This window comes from Malaclemys terrapin, chromosome 1 (genome assembly GCF_027887155.1).
Source record: "Malaclemys terrapin pileata isolate rMalTer1 chromosome 1, rMalTer1.hap1, whole genome shotgun sequence".
Classification (NCBI taxonomy): Eukaryota; Metazoa; Chordata; order Testudines; family Emydidae; genus Malaclemys; species Malaclemys terrapin.
Window position 1 is genome coordinate 264,011,755 of NC_071505.1, and position 27,898 is coordinate 264,039,652.

The 27,898-nt window shown below is 43.7% G+C and overlaps 1 protein-coding gene across 5 annotated transcripts in view; it reads left to right on the plus strand.

Moving 5' to 3' along the window:
* FARP1 (FERM, ARH/RhoGEF and pleckstrin domain protein 1) overlaps positions 1–27,898 on the plus strand; it is a 346,392-nt gene that overhangs the window by 193,696 nt on the left and 124,798 nt on the right. For all 5 annotated transcript variants that reach the window (XM_054012427.1, XM_054012444.1, XM_054012453.1 and 2 more), the window contains exon 3: positions 18,109–18,213. In XM_054012427.1, coding sequence (XP_053868402.1) covers positions 18,109–18,213 — 105 coding nt within the window. The remainder of the gene's footprint in view (positions 1–18,108; positions 18,214–27,898) is intronic.

Genomic DNA, 27,898 nt, shown 5'->3' on the forward strand with positions numbered 1-27,898 from the left:
CATGACCAAAGAGTAAATGTTTTTAGTGCATAATGCCAATGTTTGCTTCAACATACCACTTTAGCTTGTTAAAAATAATCCCTCTTTAGATTTTTTTAAAACTGATTATAGCAGTACCATTTTTAAAAAACGACAATGCACAATAAATATAGATTTTGGGCACTGGGATTAGGATTTTCAATGTTTATCTAATAGTCAAAGTTCTTATTAGTTAGAAACCTTTTTAAAACTTCACTGCACATCTATACATTACTTTGGGTTTTTTAGTCATTAAAACCACTAATTTATTTATTAGGCCTGAGCAGTTGCTGCACCACAGACAGGAAAGATGATTTTGTTGTTAAAATACTAGATTGGGATTTAGGAAATCTGTGTTCATTTCCTAACTCTGCCACAAACCTCCTGCCTGATCTTGAGCAAGGTGTTTAGGCAATGTAGGAATTTCCATATTGAATCAGATCAGTGGTTTATCAAGTCAGTAGCCTGTCTCTGTGGTAGCCAGAACCAGCTGCTTCAGAGAGAGAAATCCTGCCGGTAGACAGTTACAGGATTTCCTGCCCCCGAGTAAAATTTCCTCCTAAGCCTCAATAGTTAGAAGTTGGCATATGTCCCAAATCTTGAAAGTTCTTCTTCGAGTCGTGTCCCTAGGGCACAGGACTCTCCTCCATGCTCATTGGCTGCCCCATTTTGGGATGACGTGGAGGAAAAAGAGGACAACTCCTAATTGGTCTCCTCGACTTCTGTTAGGGGTTCTCCTACATACCCCTTTGGGAATCTGCCTTCACACAGAGAGGACCTTGCGGCTCACCAAGGATGGTGGAACCCCCGTTGCCTTATGGACCCCCCACAATGCCCATATTGGGACATGTGAGCTGCCTACTGGCAACAATTTCAATAGACCTCTGGTACCATCCCTTAACATCCTCCCTCTACCCTTTGATGGCAGCAGGAGATGTTTGAGGAACAGAAGGCTAGGGCAGATGAGGAAGTCACACCCAACTCCCATTTTGTTGTCACTGGATCTGGTGGTTATGCCTCCCCTTCTTTCCATCATCGATGACTTCAGGCAGTTCCAGGATCTCAGAGTAGCTGACACTCTGCAAATCCCTCTGGAGGAGATCAAGTAGCAGCAGCAGCGTAGGCTGCTTGATATTTTGCAGTCAGCAACACCCTCCAGAGTGGCGCTACTTATTAATGAGGGTCCTCTGGATCCAGCTAAGAGGGTATGGCAGACACCGGCCACTATTCCTCCAACATTCAGAAGGGCAGACAAGACATACTACATGCCCCCCTAAGGACTCTGACTCTTTATTTTTCCATTCCTCACCTAAATCCCTCCTGGTGGATGCTGTGAATGAACGAGGTAGGCAGCACTTTAAGAACTACTCCCTTTGACAAGGACCAAAAGTTATTGGATCTCTTTGGACAAAATGTCTCATGCGCAACCCTGCAGTTTCAGATCACAAACTATCAGGCGGTCATGGCCAAATATAAACCTTACTCATTACAACAACCTCACAGCCTTTTATTGAACAACTGCCACAACATTGCAGGGAATAATTCCAGTCTACTGTTGCAGAGGGTCAGCTGTTGGCCAAAATGGCTCTCCTAGCATCTCTAGATGCTGTGGACACTGCTGCCAGATCCATCTCCACAGCAGTAGTTCTGTGCCGTCTCCTGGCTTCAGCTTTTGGGGTTTCTGAGAGGTGTCCCAAACACTGTAGACATCCTCTCCTTTGGTCATAATCTGTTCTCTGAAACCATGAATGACTCCCTGCACATGCTCAAAGACTCCAGGGCTACCTATTCTCTGACATGGGATGCCTTGGACAGTCAGGTGGCAGTCCCCTTGCATATAAAAAAACTCCCTAAACTGGTGGAAGGAGCAACTCCACATTTGTGTGGATGTCCCGTTCTGCCACCCAACCCCATCACTGACAGACAATATATCCTGCATGTTTAACATTAACAAGCAGGGAGAAGCAAGTTCCCCCTCCTTGTGCGCCAAAGCCATAAAGCTCAGGAACAGGTGCATAATCATCCACCTCCAGGTTTCAGAAGCCTATCTTTGAGGCATCCGGAACACCACTGCCAATACCCTCATCAGATGCTTCTCCAACAACTGTGAATGGGAGCTTGACACTCAGGCCCTCCAAGCCGTATCCCAGAGATGGGGACAGCCAGAGATCAATCTTTTTGCCATCTCCAAGAACAGAAAGCGTCCTCTCTTCTGTTCAAGGGGGAGTCTTGGTCATCACTCCCTGGGGGACACCTGTCTTCTACCATGGAAGGGGAGTCTGTTCTATGCCTTTTCCCAGACGCTCCTAACTCTAAGGATGATGAACAAGATCAGGCAGCACAAGGGCAGAGTTATCCTTAGAGTACCTACCTGGCCAAGACAAGCTTGGTACCCTTACTTGCTTCAACTCCATGTCCAACCGCCGATCAAGCTCCTGACCATTCCCCATCTCCTGTCTCAGGATGCGGGTTGTGCACTTCACCCCAACCTGGCAGAGCTACGCCTCAAAGCTTGGCTCCTGGATGGTTCTCAGGATTAGAGTTTCCTGTTCTGCGAAGGTGCAGCAGGTGTTACTAAACAGTAGAAAAACGTCATCCTGCACTACTTACCTGTAGAAACGGAAGAAATTTGCCCCCTGGTGTGGTCATCACTACCTCTGGCCTAACATGGTTCCCTTGTCCCTTATCCTAGATTACTTGCTGGATCTGAAGACATCCGGGTTATCCATCAGTTCAGTCAAGGTACACCTGACCACCATAACAAGTGACAGCTACTGAAATATGCAGAGCTGCTTCTTGGACTTCAGTCTATATGTTTTCAAAACATGATGCCCTGCTCAGTGCCATCCGATCCAGTGCAGCACTTGGCTCTGTAGTACTATCTTCATTTCTGGATCCTGTTCTGAAGTTCCGCCCTTTTTCTAGGGACACTGCTCGGAAGTCACCGGAAGTGGAGCACCCACAAGGATGCTACTCGAAAAAGAAGGAAATGTTGCTCACCCTGTGCAGTAACTGTAGTTATTCAAGATGTGTCACTATGGCTGCTGGCTACTACCTGCCCTCCTTCCCCTCTGCTTTGGTTGTTCCCTATGGGATGATTGAATAGAGAAGGAACAGAGGGTATTTTGCCTGTGCACTCATATATTATATATAAAAAAAACAGGCAAAGTACCCTGCTATATATAGCGCCAAATGGAGGCATAGGGTGCATGTGCAGGTTTAATGGGCACTGCCAGCGAGAAATCTGCAATCAAGGGTTTGAGAGGCACGTGTGCACCTGAAATGGAGTGCCCATAGGGGGACACAACTTGAAGAACTACTCTTACTGCACAGAGTGAGTAACATTTCCTTTATATCCTTACCAAATTTGTTGTATAGTTTTAAATATCTACTCTTAGAACTCTAAATATTATCCATTTACATGCATAATCTTTTTTTAAAATTCATTTATGTTCTTTGCCTCAATTATATCTTTTGGCAATGAGTTCTGCAATCTAATTGTCTACCTTAATCTTGCTATATTTCACCTCCCCATCTGTAAAATGAAGGTAATGCAGCCTTTCTGCCGTCCTTTGGCTGTCTCATCTAGTTAAATTATAAAATGAAATAAGCAGGAACTGCTTTTTACTATATATAAGCTCAACTCCTGAAACAAAGGCACTCTGATCTTGGAGCCTGAATTGTGGAAGCTTTGAAAAATGTAATGTTACTTTTTATGGTAGTAGCAATATTTAGATGAATATTTGACTAATTTTTAATGGCAGTATTTTTTTTTTGTGTGCATGCGTCTTCCCAAAGCATTGGATGGATACATCTTTATTAACTGAAACAAATATTTTGAATAACATTTACATGAAAATGATTCTATTTTTAATATTTTTCTTCTGAGAGAGGTCCCAATCCATCTCTTATTGAAGCCAATGATAGGCTTTCCTTTGGCATCAATGGGAATTGAACTGATCCCATAAAGCAAACAGTTTTTTTTTTTTTTAAAGGACATTATTCTTAAAGCTACTTGCTTAGGAAATTGACAGGTTCTAAATGTCTTCTTTTTCTATTGACTGTACAAATAAGTTTTCAGTCCACTAGTTTTGTAGACTAAAACCCACAATGCTTTGGGTGTCCTTGCTAGCTCTGCAGTAATAATTAACTAAAGTAGTGCTATATAAATAGAAGTTGCAGTAATTGAAAGGCCATACTAATCTCTCTTCAGACATGTAAGCATTATAAAGAAATCTTAGTGTCAGATCATTGTATCTGCAAATGATTAGTTATGCCCATTTGAAGCTGTCTGATTTGAAGGATTCAGACCTGAAGGTATCAGAGGGATAGTCTTGTTAGTCTGGATCTGTAAAAAGCAACAAAGAGTCCTGTGGCACCTTATAGACTAACAGATGTATTGGAGCATAAGCTTTCGTGCTTTCGTCAGACGCATGTGAAAGGGGGAAATAAAAGCCATACATGCATCTGACGAAGTGGGTATCCACCCACGACAGCTTACGCTCCAATACATCTGTTAGTCTATAAGGTGCCACAGGACTCTTTGTTGCTTTTTACAGACCTGAAGGTGTTCAATCTTTCTCATTATCTATTCTCTCTCTACTTCTCTTCCTCCCAGGCAGTGCAACATGTAATACGATGTGAACTGTATTTGCTTATTCAAATAAAGAACTGTTATTTGATGACCCACAGTAAAGAGATATTAAGCAGAACCCACAATTCCAGTAGCTTTATTTTACTTATCTCTATAGATCTACAGCTATTTGAGGATTTAATATAGATAATTTTTATTAGTTCTGTCTCTGCTTTAAGAAAAAAATCATGTTTAATCAAACACATATTTAATCAAACATATCCTAAACAAGCAACTTTACATTAGCTTCATTAAATCATCTCTTCCCCCCACCCCACCCCCACCACTATCAAACTGTTCAGGGGGATTATTTAGCAGCAAATGATCTTCCCTCATTAAGGTTTTTAAATTGAATGTTATGATTGACTATTTCTGGTAAAGTTGAAGATGAGGTTAGGAAGACAGATTGAAATCTGGGTGGAATCAATCCTGCTTTTGCTTTTCTTTCGCCTTTTTAGGAAAATATTCATTTTGAAACAAGCTGGTTTGTTCTAAGCAGAAATCCATGAATAGTGAATGTGGCTACAGCAGTGAAGCTTTTAGATCAAAAAGAGAAAACAATAGGTTTCCATGGAAGCAGACACCAAAAATAAAGTGAAGAGGACGGTTATTGATGCCCCTCTAATTTGTTTTGCACATATAATTGTAATCTTTGTTTAGTTAAAAATCGTGGTAGCTGAGATTAGTCTTCCTTTAAGACTTTTTGTTGTCTAAATGCCATCATGTATGGCATTGGCCACTGTCACAAGACAGAATACAGGGCTAGATGAACCTTTGGTCTGACCCAGTGTAGCTGTTTTTCTGTTCTTATGACTGATGATTAAAAAGTTTGACCTTCCTGCTGCTGAATATTTGAGGAGGAGGATGTAAAGTACACCTCAAAGCCTAAAGCACATTTTTTCCCCACACAATATGATGGTAAAATATATGTGGTTAAAAGATCAGAAAGTGTGGAAAGAGATTCTTTGCTTAGCTAAAACTTAATAGCTGCTTTAGAGAGTATGAACACCACCCACTATGAGGAGTAGATAAAAATACAAATGCATTAGAAACATCAGTGGCACTGTTTAAAATATTGTGCTCATGTGTATAGGTGGTGAAGTGGGAAATCTGTCTGCTAAAATCTACCGAATAGTCATAGTGGGCACCCAGAGTGGGAGGAGTGTGGAGATATAGATATATATTTATAAAGCTTCTTAAAATGTTTATTATTCCAGTAGGCATCAGTCCAGCTTTTGATACCATGCAGGTGGACTGCTGCAACTGTACAGAGCTTCATTGAAGTCTCTGGGAGTCCATGAGAGCACTGGGGTCCACCCACAGGGTATTAGTAGGATATATACACACGAGTATCTGCATACGTGGGCACGGTCACCTGAATATGTTTCTGCTCCATTGACGGATATGGCTTAGGAGACTCAGAGGGCATGGACTGCGCTTCGTAAGTGCAAAATATAATTCATTCCTACCACAGGCTTTTAAACCATCCCAATCCTCCATCTCTCAGTTCGGCTATAACACATTCAGATTACCGTCACTGTGACTTGATGTATTGTGGCTGCCCTTCCTCTTCTGCTAAAAAATATGCTCTCTCATTTTCCAGTCTTAACTAAAAAAGAAAAAAGTAACAGATCCAGATGAAATAAAGCAATTTTTTACACAGTTTCTTCTCCATAGAACAGGGGTTGGCAACGTTTGGCATGCGGCTTGACAGGGTAAGCACCCTGGCGGGCTGGGCCAGTTTATTTACCTGCTGACGCGGCAGGTTCGGCTGATCGCAGCCCCCACTGGCCACGGTTCGCCATCCCGGGCCAATGGAGGCGGCGAGAAGCTGCGGCCAGCACATCCCGCGCCGCTTCCCGCCGCCCCCATTGGCCTGGGACAGCGAACCGCGGCCAGTGAGGCCTGCGATCGGCCAAACCTGCCACGTCAGCAGGTAAATAAACTGGCCCGGCCCACCAGGGTGCTTACCCTGGCGAGCCGCGTGCCGAACATTGCCGACCCCTGCTATAGAACTATCCAGGCCTGTACTTTAAGGGTGGGGTTTTCAAAAAGCACTCAGGGTATGTCTATACTGCAGTTAAAAATCCTGCCGCTGGCCTGTGCCAGCTGACATGGCCTTGGGCTAAGGGGCTGTTGAATTGTGGGGTTGGTGTTTGGGCTTGGGCTGGAGTCCGGGCTCTAGAACCCTGCAAGGTGAGAGGGTCCCAGACCTTGGTCTGCAGCCTGAGCTCAAATGTCTGCACCGCAATTAAGCAGCCCCTTAGTGTGAGCCCCACAAGCCCAAGTCAGCTGGCATGTGTCAATTGCAGGTTTTTAATTGCAGTGTGGACATACCCTCAGCTTCAGAGCAGATCAGCCCCTGTTGAAGTCAATGTGAAAATTCCCCCTTGACTTCAGTGGAGCAGAGTTATGCTAACACTGAGTGCTTTTGAAAATTTTACCCTTCAAGCAATAAATTGCAAATATAAAATAGCTATTTAATTTTATTCTAGGAGAGAGAACAAATAGGCATATGACATTTGTCTTCATAGGTTGCTAGCATTGTTCTCCTCTAAACGTAGTTTAAGCTTTCATTTGAAGTGTAGAGTTTTGCTTAGGTATTTACATAAAATCCCTATTGTTTAATCTCATTACTGAGGTTATTTGTTGTACTGTTTACTTATCACAAATACTTGCTTCTTTTCCAGTGCAATAAATATGTAGATATTTTACCACCTTGATAACTGGGAGAGAGTTCATGCTTCAAAGGATGCTGTATTATTATTATAATTTTTAGTGCCAGACCATGGAGAAAAATGTTTTTGAAATGATACTGCTCACTGTGGTGAAGCTCATCCCTGTTCAAATGGTCAGCACAAAGCCTATGTACCACTTAAGCTCATCGAGTGAGGAGTCCAGGATTTCATCCTGAGACCTTAAATGGGAAGTAAGTGATGCACGGACCTTGTGGTGACCCTCTCCAGAGGAGTGACGTTTACATGTAGTGCTAATAGGATATACCAAACCTCCATAAAATATTTGCAAGGGAAAGATAATAGTTTGAGTCAAATCAATGAAACCATCTGTTCTCCTACTCTGTCTCCCAATGGCTTTCTGGCATGGAACACCCCCGATTTCCTGACACTGTTGCCATGTCTCCCAACCCTTTTCTCCCTCAAGCTCCTCCTGAAAGCCGAGTTCTTTTATGAGACCTTTTGATCATCTATCTTCTCTGAGCATTAACAGTTTTAAATACAAAACATGGAGTTAACAGAATGGGTGCTCCCAATTAATTACTTGTTTGTTGCTGCATCCAGTCTTATTTCCTTTGTTTATAAATTGTCTATTTAGATAATCTTCAGAGCTGGGACTTTTTTTTTTACACTTGACTGCAAAGTACCCACCACAGCTTGGTACCATGTGTTATCCAGAGATTAAATCAAGCCCATTCCCTGTGGGCAAATCATGCAAAGTCATAGAATTGTAGTACTGGAAGGGCACAGTTGCCATCTTTCACATGGTAAATAAGCACCTCAACTTTCACAATAAGCCAAAAATCAAGCTAATCCCATTTAAAAAGAAGGCCAAAACAAACCAATCCCTAAGAACCCCAACACTCTATGTGACTACATCCCCCTGGCGTGCAGTCTGGGACTGTGGTGGGCCCGCTGTGCACCCCTGACTCTTTCCCCCTGCTTGACACACCCCTGCCCCGCCCCTGCTTGCCAGGAGCCAATAAAAAAAAAAAGCAACAAGCTCCAATCCAAAAACTATCCAACAAGCAACTCTCAAGCCACTTAAGCCAAAAACAAGCCCAATTTCTGCATTTTTTTTCATGGGTTTGGCATGTCTGCTGTAAGGGACCTCAAAAGGTCCTCTAGTCCAGTCCCCTGCACTAATGGCAGAAAGTAGCTCCTTATCTGTGCTCAAGAGACTAACTGAATTTCAGTCTTCCAAACGTTTCTTAGGAATGTTTAACTGAAGATCAAGATATTCAGTAACCTTAGAAGAATTTGCAGTGCAAAAATCTGTTTGATCTGAGATTAGTTTAGTTTGGTGGATAAAAATTCCTTAAATAGCAAATTGTTGACTGTATGGAGATAGTTATTGGTAGCTGGGGTAGTGAAGTGGCTATGCTCCATGGAAATAAAGAATTAAAATCAATTTAACCAATCCTGCTTCCCCCTTCCAAAAAAAAAAAAAAAGCCTCAGAAAACACTGGCTTTGTAAACATTACTAAACACTTTTCTCCACAACTTCCATTAGAGATCCTGCCACAGGAATGTTCTGGACAATTACTGCTCAGATAAAGGGAGGGATGATAGATTCATAGAGTTTAATGCCAGAAGTTATCATTAGATCATCTGGTTTGATCTCTTGTATTGCACCCAGTTTCCCCTTTATTGAACACAATCATTTGTGTTTGATTAAAGTATATCTTCCAGGAGGACACATGACAGCCCTGGGTAGTTTGTTCCAGGGGTTAATCACCCTTACTGTTGGAACTTCATGCCTAATTTCTAACGTGAATTTGTCTAGCTTCAGCTTCCAACAATTGGTTCTTGTCCTGCCTTTCTCTTAAAAGCCAGTATTTTCTCTACATGATCAACTCCCCTCAATCCTCTTTTTGATAAGCTAAACAGATGGATCTCCTTCAGTCTCTCTCTAAGGCATGGTCACCATCCACCAAATAATCTCTTGTGGCTTTTTTCTACACCCAGGTCCACTGGAACAGGGGTGTCAGGGGCCTATGCCTATGCCCTGTCACTTTGTACCGCTGTACGAGTGAGTGAAAGAGGGGAGGGGCGGAGAGCAGCGAGCGGGGGCAGGTCTTGGGAGGAAGAAGCAATGCAGGAGCGGGGCCTCCTGCGCGGGAAGGTGTGATGCAAGGGCGGGGAGAAGGGGCAGCACTAGAGTTGCCAACTTGCTAATCACACAAAACCGAATGTCCATGCCCTGCCCCTTCCCTGAGGCTTCGCCCCTTCCCTGAGGCCCCACCCCCTCACTCCGTCACCCTCCCTCTGTCACTCGCTCTCCTCCACCCTCACTCACTTTCCCCAGGCTGGGGCAGGGGATTGGGGTGTAGGAGGAGGCATAGGTTTGGGCTGGGGGTGCAGGCTCAGGAGTGAGGCTGACGGTGAGGAGTTTGGGGTGAAGGAGGGGGCTCAGGGCTGGGGCAGGGAGTTGGGGTGCAGAAGGGGTGGGCTTCAGCTGGGGGTGTGGGCTCTGGGGTGGGGCCAGGGATGAGGGTTTTGGGGTGCAGGAGGGGACTCCAGACTGGGTTAGAGTGTGGGGCAGTGAGGGCTCTGGCTGGGGATGAGGGGTTTGGGGCACATCAGGGGGTTGGGGTGCGGGAGGGGGTGAGGGCTCCAGCTGGGGTTGTGGGCTCTGGGGTGAGAGGTTTGGGGCGCAGGAGGGGACTCCAGGCTGACTGGGGCAGGAGGTGAGGATGCAGGGTCCTGGCAGTGCTTACCATGGCTCTGAGGAAGCGGTTGCCAGGTCCCTGCGGCCTCTAGGCACATGGGTGGCCAGGCAGCACTGCGCGGTGCACTCTGCATCTGCACCTGCAGGCGCTGCCCCCCTGCAGCTCCCATTGGTTGTAGTTCCCGGCCAATAAGTGCTGCAGAGCCGGCAATCGGGGCGGGAGCAGCACGTAGAGCCTCACAGTCCCTGGCTATCCCAGCGCCTAGGAGCTGCAGGGACCTGGAAGCTGCATGAAGCAAGGGCAGGCAAGGAGCTTGTCTTAGCCCCGGGCCCCTGCTGCGCCGCTGACTGGATTTTTAATGGCCCATTCGGTGGTGTCGACTGGAGCCACCACGGTCCCTTTTCAACCAGACGTTCTGGTCAAAAACCAGATGCCTGGAAACCCTAGGTGGCATGGGGGAGCGAGGCCACGGTTTGGGCACCAGTGCCCCCCCTGCACTTTTAGGAAGCTTTCGTTGGTCCTGCTTGCATCATCTGTTTATTCATTGGGAATTCTTTAAGGTTAAAGACTTATTAGGGAATTAAAGCATTTCCCCACTGAAGAAAGCATAAATACCCTTACCCTAAGTAAAAAATATAAAATAAGGGTGAATTGTGTAAAATGGAAATAATCAGCAAAGAATGGTGAATGTGCAATGTAATGCAAGTAACTTTGATTCAGTACCTTCATAGCTTGCAGCTAAGTGTGATTATGCATATTAATCGTAATTCAGTGTTCAGTGGGCTGACATTCCCTAAAAATGTAAAGCATCTTTTACAATGTAATTGCACAGAGCTAAGAGAGGCCAATTCAAATGCATTAAATGCTAAGGATGTATAGCTTGAAATTAGTGAGCTTGTTTTCACTGAAGTAAAATTGAAATGTCATTTGAGTGTCACGTAAAAGCCACCAGAAAAAGAGCAATAAGCATTCTATGGTCCCATTACGTAACTGCTATCCAAGTTAGGAATTTTTGTGTGAGAGTTGTTAAAGGAGCTGCTGGTCTGTGAGGTTTTTCCTTCTTCCTCTCATACCTTTTCCTTGGTGATGTCAACTTCCAGATTGATTTTCCACTCGCCTTCTTAGCCTCTGCCTCCTCTTCCCCATTTGAACTGCAGTGGTGTATCAGTTCACCCTCTCAGCACAATGTCCTCTTGATGTTGTCACCATTAAATATTTTCTCTCTCATCTTTCCACCACAAAGTTCCCTTTCTCTGGCCACCACCTTGACACCCTGCCCTACCGTAACCTCCCGTCCATTAGTGGCTATGACTTCTCTCCTGTTTTCAATCCCCTCCTTCCTCTTCTGTCAATGCCATCACTGACTCCCCCTATTCTCTACTACTCTCCACTCCTTCTGTCCCACCAAAACCACATCTCGGGTTCACCCCCTTCATCCAACGTTCCTGCATTTCTGAACACCTCAGTAGAAAGTCCCAGCACACATGAACTTCCTCCAATATAAAATTGTTTTCTCTTCCTTCACTTCTGCCATCTTGCCAGTCAAACAGGTCTTCTTCTCCAGTCACGTTGACTCCATGCCCACAGTCTCAGCCGGTAAGGTGACAACTTGGATTCCCTCCCAGCTCCTGTGCCCTCCTCTATTTCCACATAGGATCTTGCTGACTTTTTCAGAAAGGTCAACAAAATCCAGCATGACTTGCCCCTTTTTTCTTTCCCCATCATGCTCCCCTCCTTCTCCATGTCATCTACATTGAAGTTTCTATCCTCTTTTTGCAGTGACTCCTGCCTACCTCATGATTTCCCCTGCCTTCCACTCCCTTATTCACCTTTCTCCTTAGCTTCTTACTCTTTTCACTCCAGCTTACAACAGAAGCATGCTATGGTGTCCCCTCATCTAATCCCTCCCCCCAGAAGTAAATGACCCATGACCCCATTTGCCTATACTCAGCTCATTTCTCGCCTCTGCCTCCAAGATCATCAAGTGCATCTTCTACATCTGTTGCCACCTCCATCTCTGTCTGGCTTCTGACCGCTCATCTCTATTGAAAGTGGTCTTACCAAGCCTCAAATGAACATCTTTATGGCAGATCTCCACCATCTACTGCTTCTTCTTTTTTCTTGATCTCAATTGCTTATGGCATGTTAAGCACACATTCTCCTTGATATCTTGACTTTCACCACTCCGTCCTCTCCTGGGTCTCCTCCTACTTCTCTGGTTGTGTCTTCTTATCCTTTCACAAAGCTTCAGCTGCCATCTCTATGCCAACACCCACAAATCTACTTCTCCCCTCCTGACTTGTCTCCCTCCATCCAATCCACACCCTGGTCTGTCTCTGACATCTCCTCAGATTCATCTCACCATTGGCTTAAACTTAACCCGGTTAAACTAAACTCCTTGATTTCCCCCCCGCCCTTCCCCCTTTGTTTGTGGGTGTTGACAATACCACGATCATCCCAGCCATTCAGGCCTGGAACCTAGATACTGTATCATTCTGGCTTCCTCCTTCCCCCTTGTGCCACATACCCAGTCAGCATCTGAATTTTGCTACTCACTTCTCCAAAGCATTTCTAATATCAGGTCTTCACTCCATCCACACAGCTAAAACTGTGCCCAGGCTGCCATTATAGCCTGTCCTGACTACTCTGGGGCCTGCCTGACATGCACATTATCCTTGTCAAGTCCATTCACAATGCAGCTACTACTAATTCCTTGTCCAACATTATGACCGTATCACCCTCAGTATGAGTTACTCCACTGGCTCCCCCTTCTCCATTCCATAAAATCCAAGCTTCTTGTCCTGCCTTCCAGGCTCTTCACAACTCTGCCCCTCCCTGCTTTCACTTCTCTTGTCACTCTTCTGCTCTGCCAATGATGCCAATCTTGACTGATCCCCTGTCCACTCATTCCCCAAGCATCTTTGTGTTTTCTTCCTCATTACATGAAATGCTCTCCTGGAAAAACTAGTCTCTAAGGCCAGTACACCGTCCTCTCTGAAATCCTCCCACCCCTACCCCATGGCATGCTTCTCCTGTGATGCCACTAGAAAATTTCCCGGTGATAATGCCTACTTATATACTAGTGGGGCTAGAAGATGTCTATTTTATTTATTCATATATTTATATCTCATAATTTAAAACAAATACATGTAAGACTAGGAGTCAATTTGTGCACATAGCTGGTCTATTTGACCACATGTTCCTGTCATTGTCATCTTCAGCCTCTCTCCAACTTTCCCTTTTTTTTCTTTCTCTCTTGGCTGCACCAATTTGAGTCTTGTCTTAAGTTAGATTGGAGGCTCGTTTGAACATGGACCATGTCTTTCCTGTACAGCTCTTGAAACACCAGGCCTTGAATCTGACTGATTCCTTTCGACACTACCATAATATTTAATTATGCTATAATAACGTCAGAAAACAACTGAATTTTATTAGTTTTTTTTATTTATACTCAGATAATCTTTAAGTTGTATAATACTATATACCAACAATTTTTCAATGTGTTGCAATAAAATTAGCTTTTTCTGGTTGTTTTCTTACATATTCAAATATATGATGATGTCTGTTTGTATTATAGTAGCAACTAGATGCTCTGACTGAGATCAGGGCCTCATTGTGTTACTCACTGTACAAAAATGGAGTGAGATATTCCCTGCTCTGAAGAGCTTACAGTCTAAATAGGCAGGAAGGGAAAGAGACACCAAGAGGTCCAAGAGGTCCCCCTTGGGGGGAGGGATAGCTCAGTGGTTTGAGCATTGGCCTGCTAAACCCAGGGTTGTGAGTTCAATCCTTGAGGGGGCCACTTAGGGATCTGGGGCAAAATCAGTACTTGGTCCTGCTAATAAAGGCAGGGGGCTGGACTCGATGACCTTTCAAGGTCCCTTCCAGTTCTAGGAGATAGGATATCTCCATTATTCATTTATTTATTTATTTATAAGAGTAGGTCAGTGTCAGAACCAGAAATAGAACCTAGGTTTCCTGACCTCCATTCCAGTGCCCTCTCCACTGGACCACACTGCCAAACGGAAGATGCCTGCCAGTTTCTGTTTAGAAGAAAACATGCAAAGTAGCATAAGCCATGCATATAATGCCAGTGAGACTAAATGATTTTAATGCAAATAGTATCATAGGTGCAGTGTGTTCATTCTTGAATGTTCCCCAGAATATTACATATTTCTCTATCAGATCATATTTATTGTGATCTTAATTACTGCTCTTTGGGTTCCATGTCAAGCAAGGCTATCATGGAGTCACCAGCCTTAATCTGTCCTAAACTAACATCTCTAGAACTAGCCACTTGCTAAGTTCATATGTTTTTGAATTTTTCACCTTTGCTCCCCCTTTGCTATTCTAGGAAGACCAGGAATACCATAGACACTGAATCTAGACAGATTGTAATTTTACACATACAATATCTCCAACTGAATAGATGCCAGGCTTCCTCTTGATTCAGACAGATCAAAATTGAGAAGAGCTTTAAAATAATGTTTTTATTTACAGATACTTGAAAAAGAAACACTGCATGTTGTATAAGCCACACAATATAGAAAATGCAGAGTGACAAATGCAGTTACTTGGCCTTAGAGCTGTCTAAATGCATATGAGGACATATTAGAAATAAATTACATGAAAACACACAACTGCTTTTAATCATTGTCTGAGGTCAGACATGCCTGCTTTGCTGCGTCTGTCTCACTCTCTGTGTGAACAGTGCAGGGGGGCTGTGCCTTGTCTCTTTGTGGCTGTCATAAATCCTGGCCTTCCCACAGATGCCTGCTTTACTAGGATAAATTATTAAAGTTTAGAACATAAGCATTTGGAGGTTTAGGGACACCCAGAGCATGGGGTTGCATCCCTGATTATCTTGGCTAATAGCCATTAAATTAATGGCGGATGGCACATTCATCTAATTCTTTTTTTCAGCCCAGTTATTCCTTCACAACATCCCCTGGTAATGAGTTCCACAGGTTGACTGTGCATTGTGTGAAGAAGTACTGTCTGATGCTTTTAAACCTGCAGCCTGTTAATTTCATTGGGTGATCCCTACTTCTTGTGTAGGGGTATTTAACACTTCCCTATTCACTTTCTCCATGCCATTAATGATTATATAGACTACTATCGTATCCCCCCTTTAGTTGTCTGTTTCTAAGCTGAACAGTCCCAGTCTTTTTAATCTCTCCTCATATGGAAGTTGTTCCATATCTGTAATCATTCTTTGCCAATTGTAATGTATCTTTTTTTGAGATGAGGTGACCAGAATTATTCAAGATGTGTGCGTACCGTGGATTTGTTTAGTTTGATTGATCTGATAGTCAGACACACATTGTCATTGGGTATTATAAAAATACTTGTAAATATGCATAATATAATAGGTCTGAGAAGTCTTGATTCCCGTTCTCTGGTTAGTTAGGTGAAAGCAATGTCCTTTGACGTCTCAGTGGGCAGTCATCCATTCTTAATAAGCAGCCTTGTGCAAGCTGGGCAAACCTTAGATTAATCTGGGAAAAAGACCCAGGGCCACAATTTGAACAAAGCCTCCATATGCATATGCAATTCTTGTTTTAATACAACAGACATAATTTGGTGTAAGAGTTGTATTTCAGTAACATTCCTACTGTTCCATTGTTTCCAATGATATTTATCTAATTAGAGGTCCCTGGAATTTTGTTCATTAAGAGAAGATTGCGTTCTGGCTATGTCTTTATACTACTCTTACCAGGGGGAATGTCGGTGGTGCTGAAAAGTGTTTAGATTTTTATAGTTATTGTGAATGTTTTGTAGCATAAATAAAGTTTAAAGTTGTTTGAATACTGGTTGTTGAGTGTTTCTGTTTTAGAATGTGAGAGTATGTGAATTGAGTGTATTCAGATATAATACTCTAAAGTATAGATGTGTGTTGTGACTCACATCTGACCAAATACTCATTGGCTAGAACAAACTTCCTCTTTTCACACCTATGCCTCTTTCCTTCCCTCTCAACACCACTTTATTTTGGTTATGTATGGGATGAGTTTTTGTAGGATTATTACTTGATATGTTACGTCATGTTGGCAGTGTTATACCAAATGTGTTAAACTTCAGTAACACTTTTTACACTTATTCTTTCTGGTGTATTGTCTTGAGTGATGTTTGTATGATAATTGTTTGTTGTTGATGACCATAAAAAGTGGTTTAATAAAACAATGTAAGGTGATTTTAGCTTTCTGGAGCTGTAAACCAGCTAGAAACCAGTTAAAAGCAATCTGAGTATTTAAACAGAAACCTGCTAAATGGGTTTACACAGAGATGAATTTGAATGAATTGGCACTTCTCTTCAATCTGTGTTCTAAAACCAGTCACTTTTTAAGAATTCTATGTGCATCTTGTGTCTGCAGGTGATAGAGCTTTTGCTTTGGTGATAGCTTAAGCCTTTTGTACATTAAGGAAATTATTTTAATTTCTCTAGTATAGAATTCACTCCTCCTGGAGATCTATTTTATTATTTGTTTTTGGTAACTCACTTTTTGGTAACATTTGATGCATTCACAACTGCAAAGGTGGATCATAATCTTTGCTCTGGATATGGGCTAACTGGTGTGTTGATAGTAAATTTTCTGTAGTCAACAGTTTTCATCAGTTTATTTAGGTAATTAATAAAAATGTGTTTATTTCTAGAAGAGAAGTAGTTAAACTGTAAAATGAATTATTCACTGGAGTTTCTTTAAATTATTTAATGTTATATGAGAGTAAAATATACAGAAACCTCAATGATGATTGGGGGCCTATAGTTAGTTAGGGCTCGTCTATATGGGCATTTATTTGGGCATAAGCTTTTGTGGGCTAAAACCCACTTCATCAGATGCATTGAGTGAAAAATACAGTAGGCAGGTGGATGTAGTTGACAAGAAGGTGTGAGTATCAACAAAGGGTCACTTTTTGTAGTGACCTATCCACTCCCAGTCTTTATGCAGGCCTAATTTGATGGTGTCAAGTTTGCAAATTAATTCCAGTTCTGTAGTTAGTCATTGAAGTCTGTTTTTGAAGTTTTTTTGTTGAAGAATGCCCACTTTTAAGTCTGTTATTGAGTGTCCAGGGAGATTGAAGTGCTCTCCTACTGGACACTACAAAAAGTAATTTTCCCACTGTTGATATTCACCCCTTCTTGTCAACTGTTGGGAATAGGCTACATCCACCCTGTTTGAATTGGCCTCCTTAGCACTGACCACCCACTTGGTAAGGCAACTCCCATCTTTTCATGTGCTGTGTATTTATACCTGCCTACTGTATTTTTCACTCCATGCATCTGATGAAGTGGGTTTTAGCCCACGAAAGCTTATGCCCAAATAAATTTGTTAGTCTCTAAGGTGCCACAAGGACATCTCGTTTTTGTTGATACAGACTAACACAGCTACCCCTCTGAAACCTGCCACCAGACAGGGACTTAGAGTGACTTAATTATGCTGCCCGGTTGTGTGGGTTTTTCATGACCCTGGCTGAGGTAGTTAAGCCACGCTAATTTTCTAGTGTAGGCCAGACCTAATTTACTTTTGAAGGGGGAGGGAAAGAGGGATAGAATCAAACATCTACGTTTTTTGTAAATAAATCGCCAACTAACCTCATCTACCCTTCAAGCAAATTTTAACTGGCTTATTTCTTATGTCCTGAGGAGAGGTTAGTGCCCTTATGGATGAGGAATTTAGTGTGTAAGGGATGGTATGGAAACAAAGCATGAATATGCATCTTTTCCCCACCTCTATTTTAATTTTTTTCTTAAAAAAAAAAATTAGGAAAATCACAGTTTATTTTTATTTGAATTATAAAAATCTCAAGTACCAGTCAAAGAGATACAGATATTCAAGGATATAAGGATATTCTTAATCTGTTTAAAACTAGTAGAATAATTGTCGCTTTCATCAGAGGGATGATCAGGACATTAGTTGGCTAATATTTTGTAAGTTACTTAGAAAATATAGCTTGTTCTGTATTGCTCAGCATTAACATTTTATTGTTTGCTAATAAAGCTACTCTTGTTAACGAAAAGTGTGTAACCTTTTGTTGTTTCTATTTCCAGCAAAGAGCTCCGGGGAAAGTTTTGTTGGATGCCGTTTGCAACCACCTGAACCTTGTTGAAGGTGATTATTTTGGCCTTGAGTTTCCGGATCATAAAAAGATCATGGTATGTGAATGAGATTCATTTCTTACTTATTTTCATCTTCACATTTTATGTATATTACAGTCCCTTCCTCCCCACCTACCGCACATTCAGAAAAAAACATTTTTAAATGTAGTTTTATTGACGGTTTCAGTGGGTTTTGCTCAATGGTGATGATATGGAACTGTGTTTAAAAACTCATCTCAAACCCTGTTCCTCACTTATCCATATTGAATGTAGGAGTGGTGGTGTAACCATAGTAACTGTTGGCATGGAGACTAAATACCATTTTAATTCTTGATTGGTTTGGACTGTGATAATGGTAAAATCTTGCCCAGTAGATGGGAAAAAGTCACCAATATTATGACACAGTTCAATAAAAGGCACCTTTTCTGTCCAAAGGGCAATAAAAAACAAGTCACTGTTTTTTGTTTATTATACTTTGCTGGGTTTTTTTTCCTTTTAGTCAGTGATAAAAATCCTATTCAGGGAGTTCTGTAATACAAGACAGGTGTGCTGGGTATGACACCTTTGTCTCTGATGATAAATGCCTGCTGCAGTCAAGTAATGTATCATTATATCATAGAGTGGGAGGAAGAGATTGCGAGAGTGTTAATAGATACACATCAGTTTTCATTTTTAAAATTCCATTTTGCTTTAAATCTTAATGCATTACTGTGGCCTACTGAATTGTGTTCCAGTTAGTCGGATGCTGTGGGCATTGCATTCTTGTGTATACTTTGTTTTGTGCATACGGTGAATTCTACCCCAATACACTAGACAGCCTAAAGAATATATTTTAGGGGCAGTTATTTTAACTTCCTGCCTGAAGGGGGCAATAGTTTTTCATTTAGGGGGAAAAGAGGGTTTATCTGTCACTAGAGTAATCTGCTTCCATTGTTTTGTGCAATTTTTTATGCAAGAGAATCGAAATTAATAATTACATAGTTCTGGGCTAATGATTACTGAGAACAAAATAGAAAAGTGGACAGTAATATAAAGTTAATTTTAAAAAGCAATAAATCACAGGCCTTACTTTGGATTTACTTGAAACATTAATTTTAACAAGTAATTTCACAATCTTCCATACATCCTCAGCTAACATTTTGGTAACTCTTATTGACAGTAGTTAAAAACAATGTATGAACATAGTTGTGCAATAATGTCACAGTGGACTATATAGCTATACAGTTATGCTAAAGAAATATTCAGATTTTTGACTTTTCTGTTTGTAAAGTTGCAAACATAAAAGTTATAGTCCTGACAGCATTTGGCCTCGTGTGTGTGTATATATATGTGTGTGTGTGTGTGTGTATATATGTGTGTGTGTGTGTGTGTATATATATATATATATATATTATATATAAAATCGATCATAAGCTGGTTCATTTATAAGCTGACTCCCCCAAGATGGATAAGTAAAAATGGAAAGATTTTTTTTATAACCCGTTCATAAGCCGACCCTATAATTCAGGGGTCAGCAAACTTTGGCTCCCGGGCCATCAGGATAAGCCGCTGGTGGGCCGAGATGGTTTGTTTACCTCGAGGGTCTGCAGGCACGGAGGTAAACCTAAGTAAACAAAGGGTCCTGACGCGCCAGCTGTTTACCCTGACAGGCCGGGACAGCAACTGGTGGGGAAATTTTTTGGAGGGGAGAAGCTGGGAGTCAGGGGAGTAACCCCTGTGACCATTCCCCACATGACCCCACCCCTGGGCCAGGACCCCCGCACTCTCCCCATCCTATCCCTTCCCACATTATCTGGGGAGGGCCACAGGAAGATGTCTCTGGCCTGGCTGGAGCTGCTCCGGCAGACTGGGCAGCGCGACTGCAGCCTGCTCCGGCGGGCCAGACTGGGCAGCGCGGCCACATCATGTTCCAGTGGGCTGGGCTGGGCGGCGCTGCTGCAGCATGCTCAGGCAGCGCGGCCACAGCCTGCTCTGGGGGTGGGGCCGAGCGGCACGGCTGCAGCCTGCCAGCCCACGAGCTGCAGCTGCTTCGGAGGCTGGGGGAAGAGCAGCGTGGCCAGAAGTGGAGAGACTCTGGCCCCGCCTCTTCCTTTCTGGCTCTGCTGGCTGTCCTGCCTCTCCTTGCTCCCTCTGTTGGGGGGAGGGGCCGTGTCCCACCTCTCCCTCTCTGTACCCGTTCATAAGCCGACCCCCTTCTCTGGTGCTTCCCTTTTTTACTAAAAAATGCGGCTTATGAACGAGTATATATGGTAGTTATTTATAGAACTGTGAGGACTGTTTACTTATAAGCCCTAATATCTATGTGCAAGGTGAACGAGTTGAAGTTGCTTTTGAACCATAACTTTTAATTTCTTAAGATTTTCCCCCCACAGAATTCATCTACTATGTAGAATTTTACATCATGCATAACATAGAATTTGCATTTAATTGCTTTGCTTTTAAAAAAGTGAGTGTATACACTACATTTACATTTATTTGAATATGATTAATTGCTTTTTCAAATAGTGTGTAATACAAGATAAAAATAAATGCCTGAGCGTTTGTTTGGATATTTTCACATGCAGATGAGATCATATATTCAAACACAGGTCTACTTACTGCAATGTGTAGAGTTCCAGATCACAAATACTTGTGTGTTTGTATGCCTGGCAAGCTATAGCATGATATGTTTGTAGAAGGCAAGACTGTCACTTGTCCTAACATGGTTGCATACACGAGTAAAGACTGAGGTGAAAGTAAGCCAGTCCAGTCCGGTACGTCGTACTGGCAAAAGCCAGTACGCCGTGCCGGACTGGACCGGCTTCCGCCGCGGTGATTTAAAGGGCCCAGGGCGCCAGCTGCTGTGGGGATCCTGAGGTGATTTAAAGGGCCCAGAGCTCCGCGATGGCCAGAGCCCCGGGCCCTTTAATTCGCCCCTGAGCCCCAGGGCTACGAGCCGCCTCTGCAGCTGGTAGCTCTGGGGTGATCTAAAGGCCCCGCCTCTTCCTGTTGAGGCCCCGCCTCTTCCGGGTGAGGCCATGCCCCCGCTCAGGACTCCGGCATACCGGTATGTTCTTTAAGTTACTTTCACCCCTGAGTAAAGATGACATTGCATGGATCACTGCTTCACACATTGGGGTGTGAACAGACTCTGCAGAGCTGAACCTCTCCCTGGCAAGAGAAGCACCGTTGCTAACTCTTCCATTTTATCAGAAGTCTGATATTTGATGTTTTCCTCAAATCTACAGCTGTAGATTATATAATAATCTACAGATTATTACTTGTGAATCTCAGCTTTCATTTAAGAAAATGTTTCTGTCCCTCAGAGTTGCAGCAAAAAGCTTAAAACCATGAACCCTAAATGCTGCAAAACCAGAAGTCAAATAAAAAGAACCCCCCCGAATTATTTTTGTTTTAATTTCCTTCTTTGTCCTGCTTCATGATTTTAGGGGCCTGACTCACGGTTTTTGAATGCATAGTGTTGGCCATATTGGTGAAGTCTTCGTTTTGCTCCTGTCCCCCAGTAAGCTGCACCTTGGACAGTTCTGTAGTAACTATCTGCTCTCCTATGACAAAGAGAAACTGCGGAAGGAATTGGGACTCTGGATACAGAGATCCTGCAATGACACCACTATACAACTCGTCTTATGCAGGACTAGATTACAGTCTAGCTCTAGCCCAAAACAAATTGCGCAGAATCATATGCTATTGGATAAAATGCGGAATGCCCAGACTCTTGTGACTTGGTTATTTCTCAGTCTTCTTTTTCCTCCAAACTTGGCAAGCACGCATTCTTCACTGAGGGATTGTGTACATGCCAAGTTGTAACTTCTGAGACAAAACACTCTGAGTTATCAGAATGCCAAAGAATGTCAGAACTAGATTTTTAGCAAGTAAAAAACACCATTTTCCCATGCTTGAGTAACTAACAAATGACCAAATAGATTTTCTTCACACCTTCCATAAAAAAAGTGGGGGGAGTCACCTTTTGAACTGGAGGAGAATGAGAAATTTCATCTCAAAGGGAAACTTTTGTGAATATATAAGTACTTGAATAATAGGGCCTTAGGACAATAGTGCCTCCAAGGAGCTAGCTTGGCTCTGTAATAACTATGAAAATAATTAGTAATGGGAACAATTTTAACAGAAGCATTTGAGTGTGTGTGTGTGGTTCCTGAGGCTATAATTCTATAATATGGATATTTTGAGGGTGTCCCAGGCACTGCCTAATTAAAAACTGCTCAAGGTCAACTTTAATTTTTGTGTTCTTATTAAAAATATATTGTTATTATTTTCCTGAGAGGACAATGTGATTAATCTGCTCTCTGGGGCAAATTTTATGGCTTTTAGATTGGTCCGTACCCCTTTTGAAGACTGTGCACCATTCCTCCCATAACTCTAGACATGTATTTATTAACTGAGGACTGAGATGTTTCTCCCAAACTTCCTCCACCTCACATTGGTTGTTTGGCCTCTACCTGGTTTTGCTGCCCACTGTAGCCTTTTGCAACACACTGCACCTCTGTCCATGTCCTTTTGACTGAGGCCACATCTACACTACCCGCCGGATCGGTGGGTAGTAATCGATCTATCGGGGATCGATTTATCGCCTCTCGTCTAGACGCGATAAATCTATCCCCGAATCGACGCCCGTACTCCACCTCAGCAGGAGGAGTAAGCGGAGTCGATGGAGCCGCTGCGGTCGACTTGCCCTGTGAGGACAGCCAGGTAAGTCGAACTAAGATACTTCGCTGAACTTGCGTATCTTAGATCGATTTCCCCTCCCCCCAGTGTAGAACAGCCCTTAGAGTATGAGTGAAGTTTTCGGGTCTAGACACCCTGTTTTCGTTGACCACCTCCTCTTAGAGGTAGAAAGACTTTACACAGGGCTAGTCTATGTGAAACACTCACACAATAGTAAAAATATGATTTATTAAGATAGAGAGTAATAAGATCAAAATAAATAAAATGACATGGCATAACATACCGCATCTGAGTACTTTGCAAAGCCCAATGATGTGGCCTCTTCTGACAGAGAAGAGAGAAAATGCTACATGGCTAGAGAGTAAAATCCTTTCTCTCAGACTTTGAGTAGTGTGTCTGCCTCACACTGCTGTGCAGACAGAACCCCTCATCCAACCTTATCCAAATGGTTGGTGTTAGAGTTTGTTGCCCTATCATGGGGAAGTCCTCTCAATATTTTCACAGGTGTCTCCTTGAGGAAGAAATGCCCCATTTAGTGTCCCCAGTACCAGGATTATTGTCTCCTAATCACTCCTCTGAGTTTCCCAGCCTCCTGCTCTCCAATTAATGTCAGAAGCCCCCACTGCCCACATTTCTTTAGACTAATCTAGGTGATAGTCTTGATTTGCATTGCCACTGATCCTTGCAATAGGAGCTGGCTTGTGTTCTCCTGAGGGATGCATCCTGTTTCTGTCTCTGCTCCCTACAGAGGCACTCTGGGGAGACTTTTAAATTGATCTTATCAGTTTTCCCTTACCATGGCACACTGAGTCGTCTTTGAGTGCTAGCCCCTATTTCACTTTAGGGTATGCAGGGGCAACATGCACTTGAGACCGGAGAATTGCTTGTAGGCAGCATCTATTGGCCTGTGCCTGTGCCCCAGCTCTCCTTTTGCCCCACACTGAGCGTATAAGGGGTGGTGTGGATCAACTGCCTCTCTAGTTCTTTCTTACTGCTGCATGGCCTGTATCAGAATCCTTCAATGTCTAGAGCTTCTCCTTTCTCTTCATCTATATATTCAAAGTTAAATTATTCTTCCTTGTTGTTAGGGTTGGCTAGTTTCAGAGTCCTCACCCCAGGGAACCCTCACAGTCTCCCAGTGCAGGATTTGGCTTATGCCCATGATTCTGGGCTTCAAAAACTGTTTCTTGTCCCGGCTCCTTTTCACTCAGTGATGACCACCAGTGCTATCTCTACTGCCTTGGGCAGGTGCATATCTCCAAGTGCGGTGTTAGATGCTCCTTCCCCAGCCAAATGCAGTAGGCACGAGAGCGCCGACTTCAAAAACTCCACCTGGAGCAGGTAATGAGATGTCAGGAGTAAGGCCCTGCAGCTGTGCCTGCTCAGTCCTCCCGGCACCATAACGAGCCAGCTAGGCTGCCCGATGGACCACGCTGCCGCATTGGCTGAGGAAGTCAGCCAGCTTAAGCCCAGCAGCACCAGTAGCTCACTGGCTGCTCAATGCAGACAACCACGGACTCCCTGCTTCCCTGTGCTCGTCTGTCTCCAAGCCCTGCTTCTGCTTTGCTCCTCCACAGCTCCAGCCCAGATCCTGCCCTGCACCCAGCCTTATTCCCATCCTGACCCAGCCTTGCTCCTGCCTAAGAACCAGCCCTGCTTCTGCCTTCCTTGACTCCTGGCAATCTGATTCCGACTCTCGGCTCTGACTCCAACTCTGTCTTGATTCTGGGTTCTGTCATTCAGACTCTGTCTTGGTTCTGACACTGTCGTGACCCTAGGTTCTGGCTTTCAGACTTCAACCACTAGGTCTGACTTCTATTCCAACCACTAGGAATGACAGCTTATGACCCGGTCTGCTGACATGAGACTCCAGTCTGACCAGGCCAGGGAGTCCCCACCTGTACATTGGCCAGAGTCGGCAAGGTGCATGCCCACTAGCTCTGTGCCTGACTCCAGAGCCGAGACGGGCAGAGAGAAGGACCCTCTGGCTGTGCTCCCTCATGAGAGTAAGGGGTATTTTTGCAAACAGAAAAGCTGATCCCCTCTTAGACCCTCTAAGAAAAGACATCCCTCCTCGGACTCATCCAGGTCAGGCAAGCCTTCCGGCTTGGCCACAAAGACTTAGATCATTCTAAGTCACATGGGCATAATCAGAAGACACAAAGGAACAAGGCTTCTTCGGTACCAGCTTTTGAATTGACATTGACTGTGGTACTATCTAAACCAAAGTACCGAGACCTGAAAGATCAGGGACCACCAGTACCATCGGAGATCATCAGGTCAGAGAAAATCACTAGTAGTACTATCACAGCTCCATAAGGAACCACCACCTACTACGACTCCAGTGGCATGGAGTGACAGATCACAACCTCCAAAGGTAATGGTCACTTATACCACTCCTGACGATGTCTTCATCCTGCCAGACCCACAGTCTCCCTTGTTGTCGAGACTGATCCTCACCAGGAGGATACAGTCTCCAATGAAGAGTAATACAGCAGGTATCCCCTCAACATCAGGGAAAAGGGTTCTACTCAAAGTATTTCTCAGTTCCCAAGAAGAAAGGAGGCTGGAGACCCGTTCTTGCCCTTTGTCAACACAATGTTCTTGTTTGCAAGCTGAAATTCTGCATGTTTACGTTGGCATCCATAATACCATCCTTAGAAAAAAGGCACACGATTTACAGCTCTCAATATGAAAGATATACTTTCATGTGGACATTCATCCCTCTTGCAGACGATCTCTCAGGTTTGTGGTGGGCCCCCACCACTGTCAGTACAAAATGTGCCTGTGTGGGATAGCTACAACTCCCAGAGTCTTCACAGAAGTGTTCTGAAAAGTAGCAGCTTATCTCAGACAAGGCGACACCACAATCTTCCCATACTTGGACAACTGGCTTCTGACTGGCAGGTCTTGCCTGGAAGTCTCAATATTAAGCTTGTTGCTGCTCCTTTTAGTATCCCTGGAAATCAGTGTAAACATGTAAAAATCTACCTTGTCTCCAACACGGACCATAGAATTTATAGAAGTAATATTGGATTCAATCAAGGAATCAATCAATTCAATCCCTATCTTCCCAGGGACAGAATTCATGCCATAGGCGCTCTCATAGACCTGGTTACACACAACCCTTGAACATCAGTTTGGATGTGCCTTACTCTCTTGGACCATATTGAGTCCTGTATTTATGTAACACCATTTGCCAGACTCCACCTTCGTTGCCTGTAAGCTTGGCTCTGAGCAAGCATAGCATGAATACCATAGTAACAATTCCCTCTGAGGTGAGGGCCCCTCTGCCATGATGGAGAGCCCCTTAATGTGTGTGTGACATCAACCTATTTGCAGTATACCTCCTAGGCACCCAGAATTCACTGGCGTGACTAGTGACAAAATGCCTGCTGAGGCTGGTTGAGTGGGAGTTACCTGATTCTGTAGTAAACACCTTAACTGAGTGGGGAACCTACACTTGGGAAGTGGAAAATAAACTGCTCCAGCGAAAGCCCAAGGTCAGTACTCTAGGGCCAATGCACTCCTCCTACCTTGGACCAATCACTTTGGTTATGTCTTTCCTCCCATCCTGCTTACTACCTCGAGTTCTACAGAAATTTGACTAGACAGGGCACAAGCCATCCTCATTGCTCCCAGCTGACCCAAAGCCAGACAATTTTGGTTTCCAAGCCTCCTTCAAGTGTCATCCTGTCCACGTATCAGCATTCGGACTTGTGCAGATCTCCTGACCCACAAAAGTGACAGGGTCAGGCATTCCAGACCGCATGCTCTTCATTTTTTGGCTTGGTATTTGGATTGTCAGCAAGCCTAGAACATTCCTGCTCTGAAGCCATACAGGTCATCATTAACAGTAGCAGGAAGGACTCCACTAGAAAATACTGCCTGTCCAAATGGAGGCAGTTCTCTGTCTCAACAGAGACAGAAGATATTTCAGCTATTTTGGAATATCTTCTTACCCTCAAGGTGGTAGGCCTCTTTCTTAGCACAGTGCACTTTCATCTGGCAGCAGTTAGTGCGTATTGTCTGCCAATGGACAGTTACTTGATCTTTACCTGCCTGGTAACAGCCAGGTTTCTGAAGGGCATGATCAGATCCTTTCTGCCAGTCAAGAAACCAGCCCCTGACTGGGATCTTAATTTAGTGCTCTCCATACTCTCTGAGCCACTCTTTGAACTGTTAGCTATGTGTTCCATGTCTCACTGTCAATTAAGGTTGCCTTCCTCATTGCCAGTAGGGTAGGTGAACTTGGAGTGTTAATGGTTGACCCACCGTACACTATATTTCATCAGGATAAAGTCTTGCTATGACTACACCCCAAAATAAATGTCTAAAACTGTTTCAGAATTTCACGCAAACCAGTCAATTTACTTACCTGTATTTTTCCCGAAGTCCCATCCCCCTAGTGAGGCGGAGAGACTTAATTCCCTCAACGTGAGATGAGCATTGACATTTTACTTCAGAGAAGGAAACAGATCAGAAAATCACCTAGACTGTTAGCAGAACACGTATGAGGATAAACGGTATCCTCTCAGAGAATGTCCATGTGGATCTCTGGCTGTATCCTATTCTATCAGTTAGTATAGCTTCCTCCCCCACATGGGGTAAAGTCTCACTCTATAAAGGCACAGGCAGCCTCTGTAGCATCACTTCAAGAGATGCCTCTGATTTGTATTTGCAAGGCAGCTATGTGGAGTTCCATCCACACATTCATGAGACATTACTTGGTCCAGAACACCTCCTGCGTCCTCACACCCTCCTCCTCTCTAAGTACTGGTTGTCAGTCACCACCAACAGAATACTTTCAGGGACCAGAAGAAAGAGAAGTCACTTACCTTGTTGTACCTGGAATTCTTCGAGATGTGTGGTCTCTACTTGCATTCCACTACCCACCCTCTTCCCCTCTGCTTCAGATCGTGATCTGATATGCAGTAAAGAAGGAACTGGTGAAGCGGTCAGTCCGCGCCGCACCCCTTATGCCCTCGATGCAGTGCATGAGGAGAGCTGGGGCACAGACATGGGCCAACAGACTCTGCTTGCAAGAATTCTCCAGTCT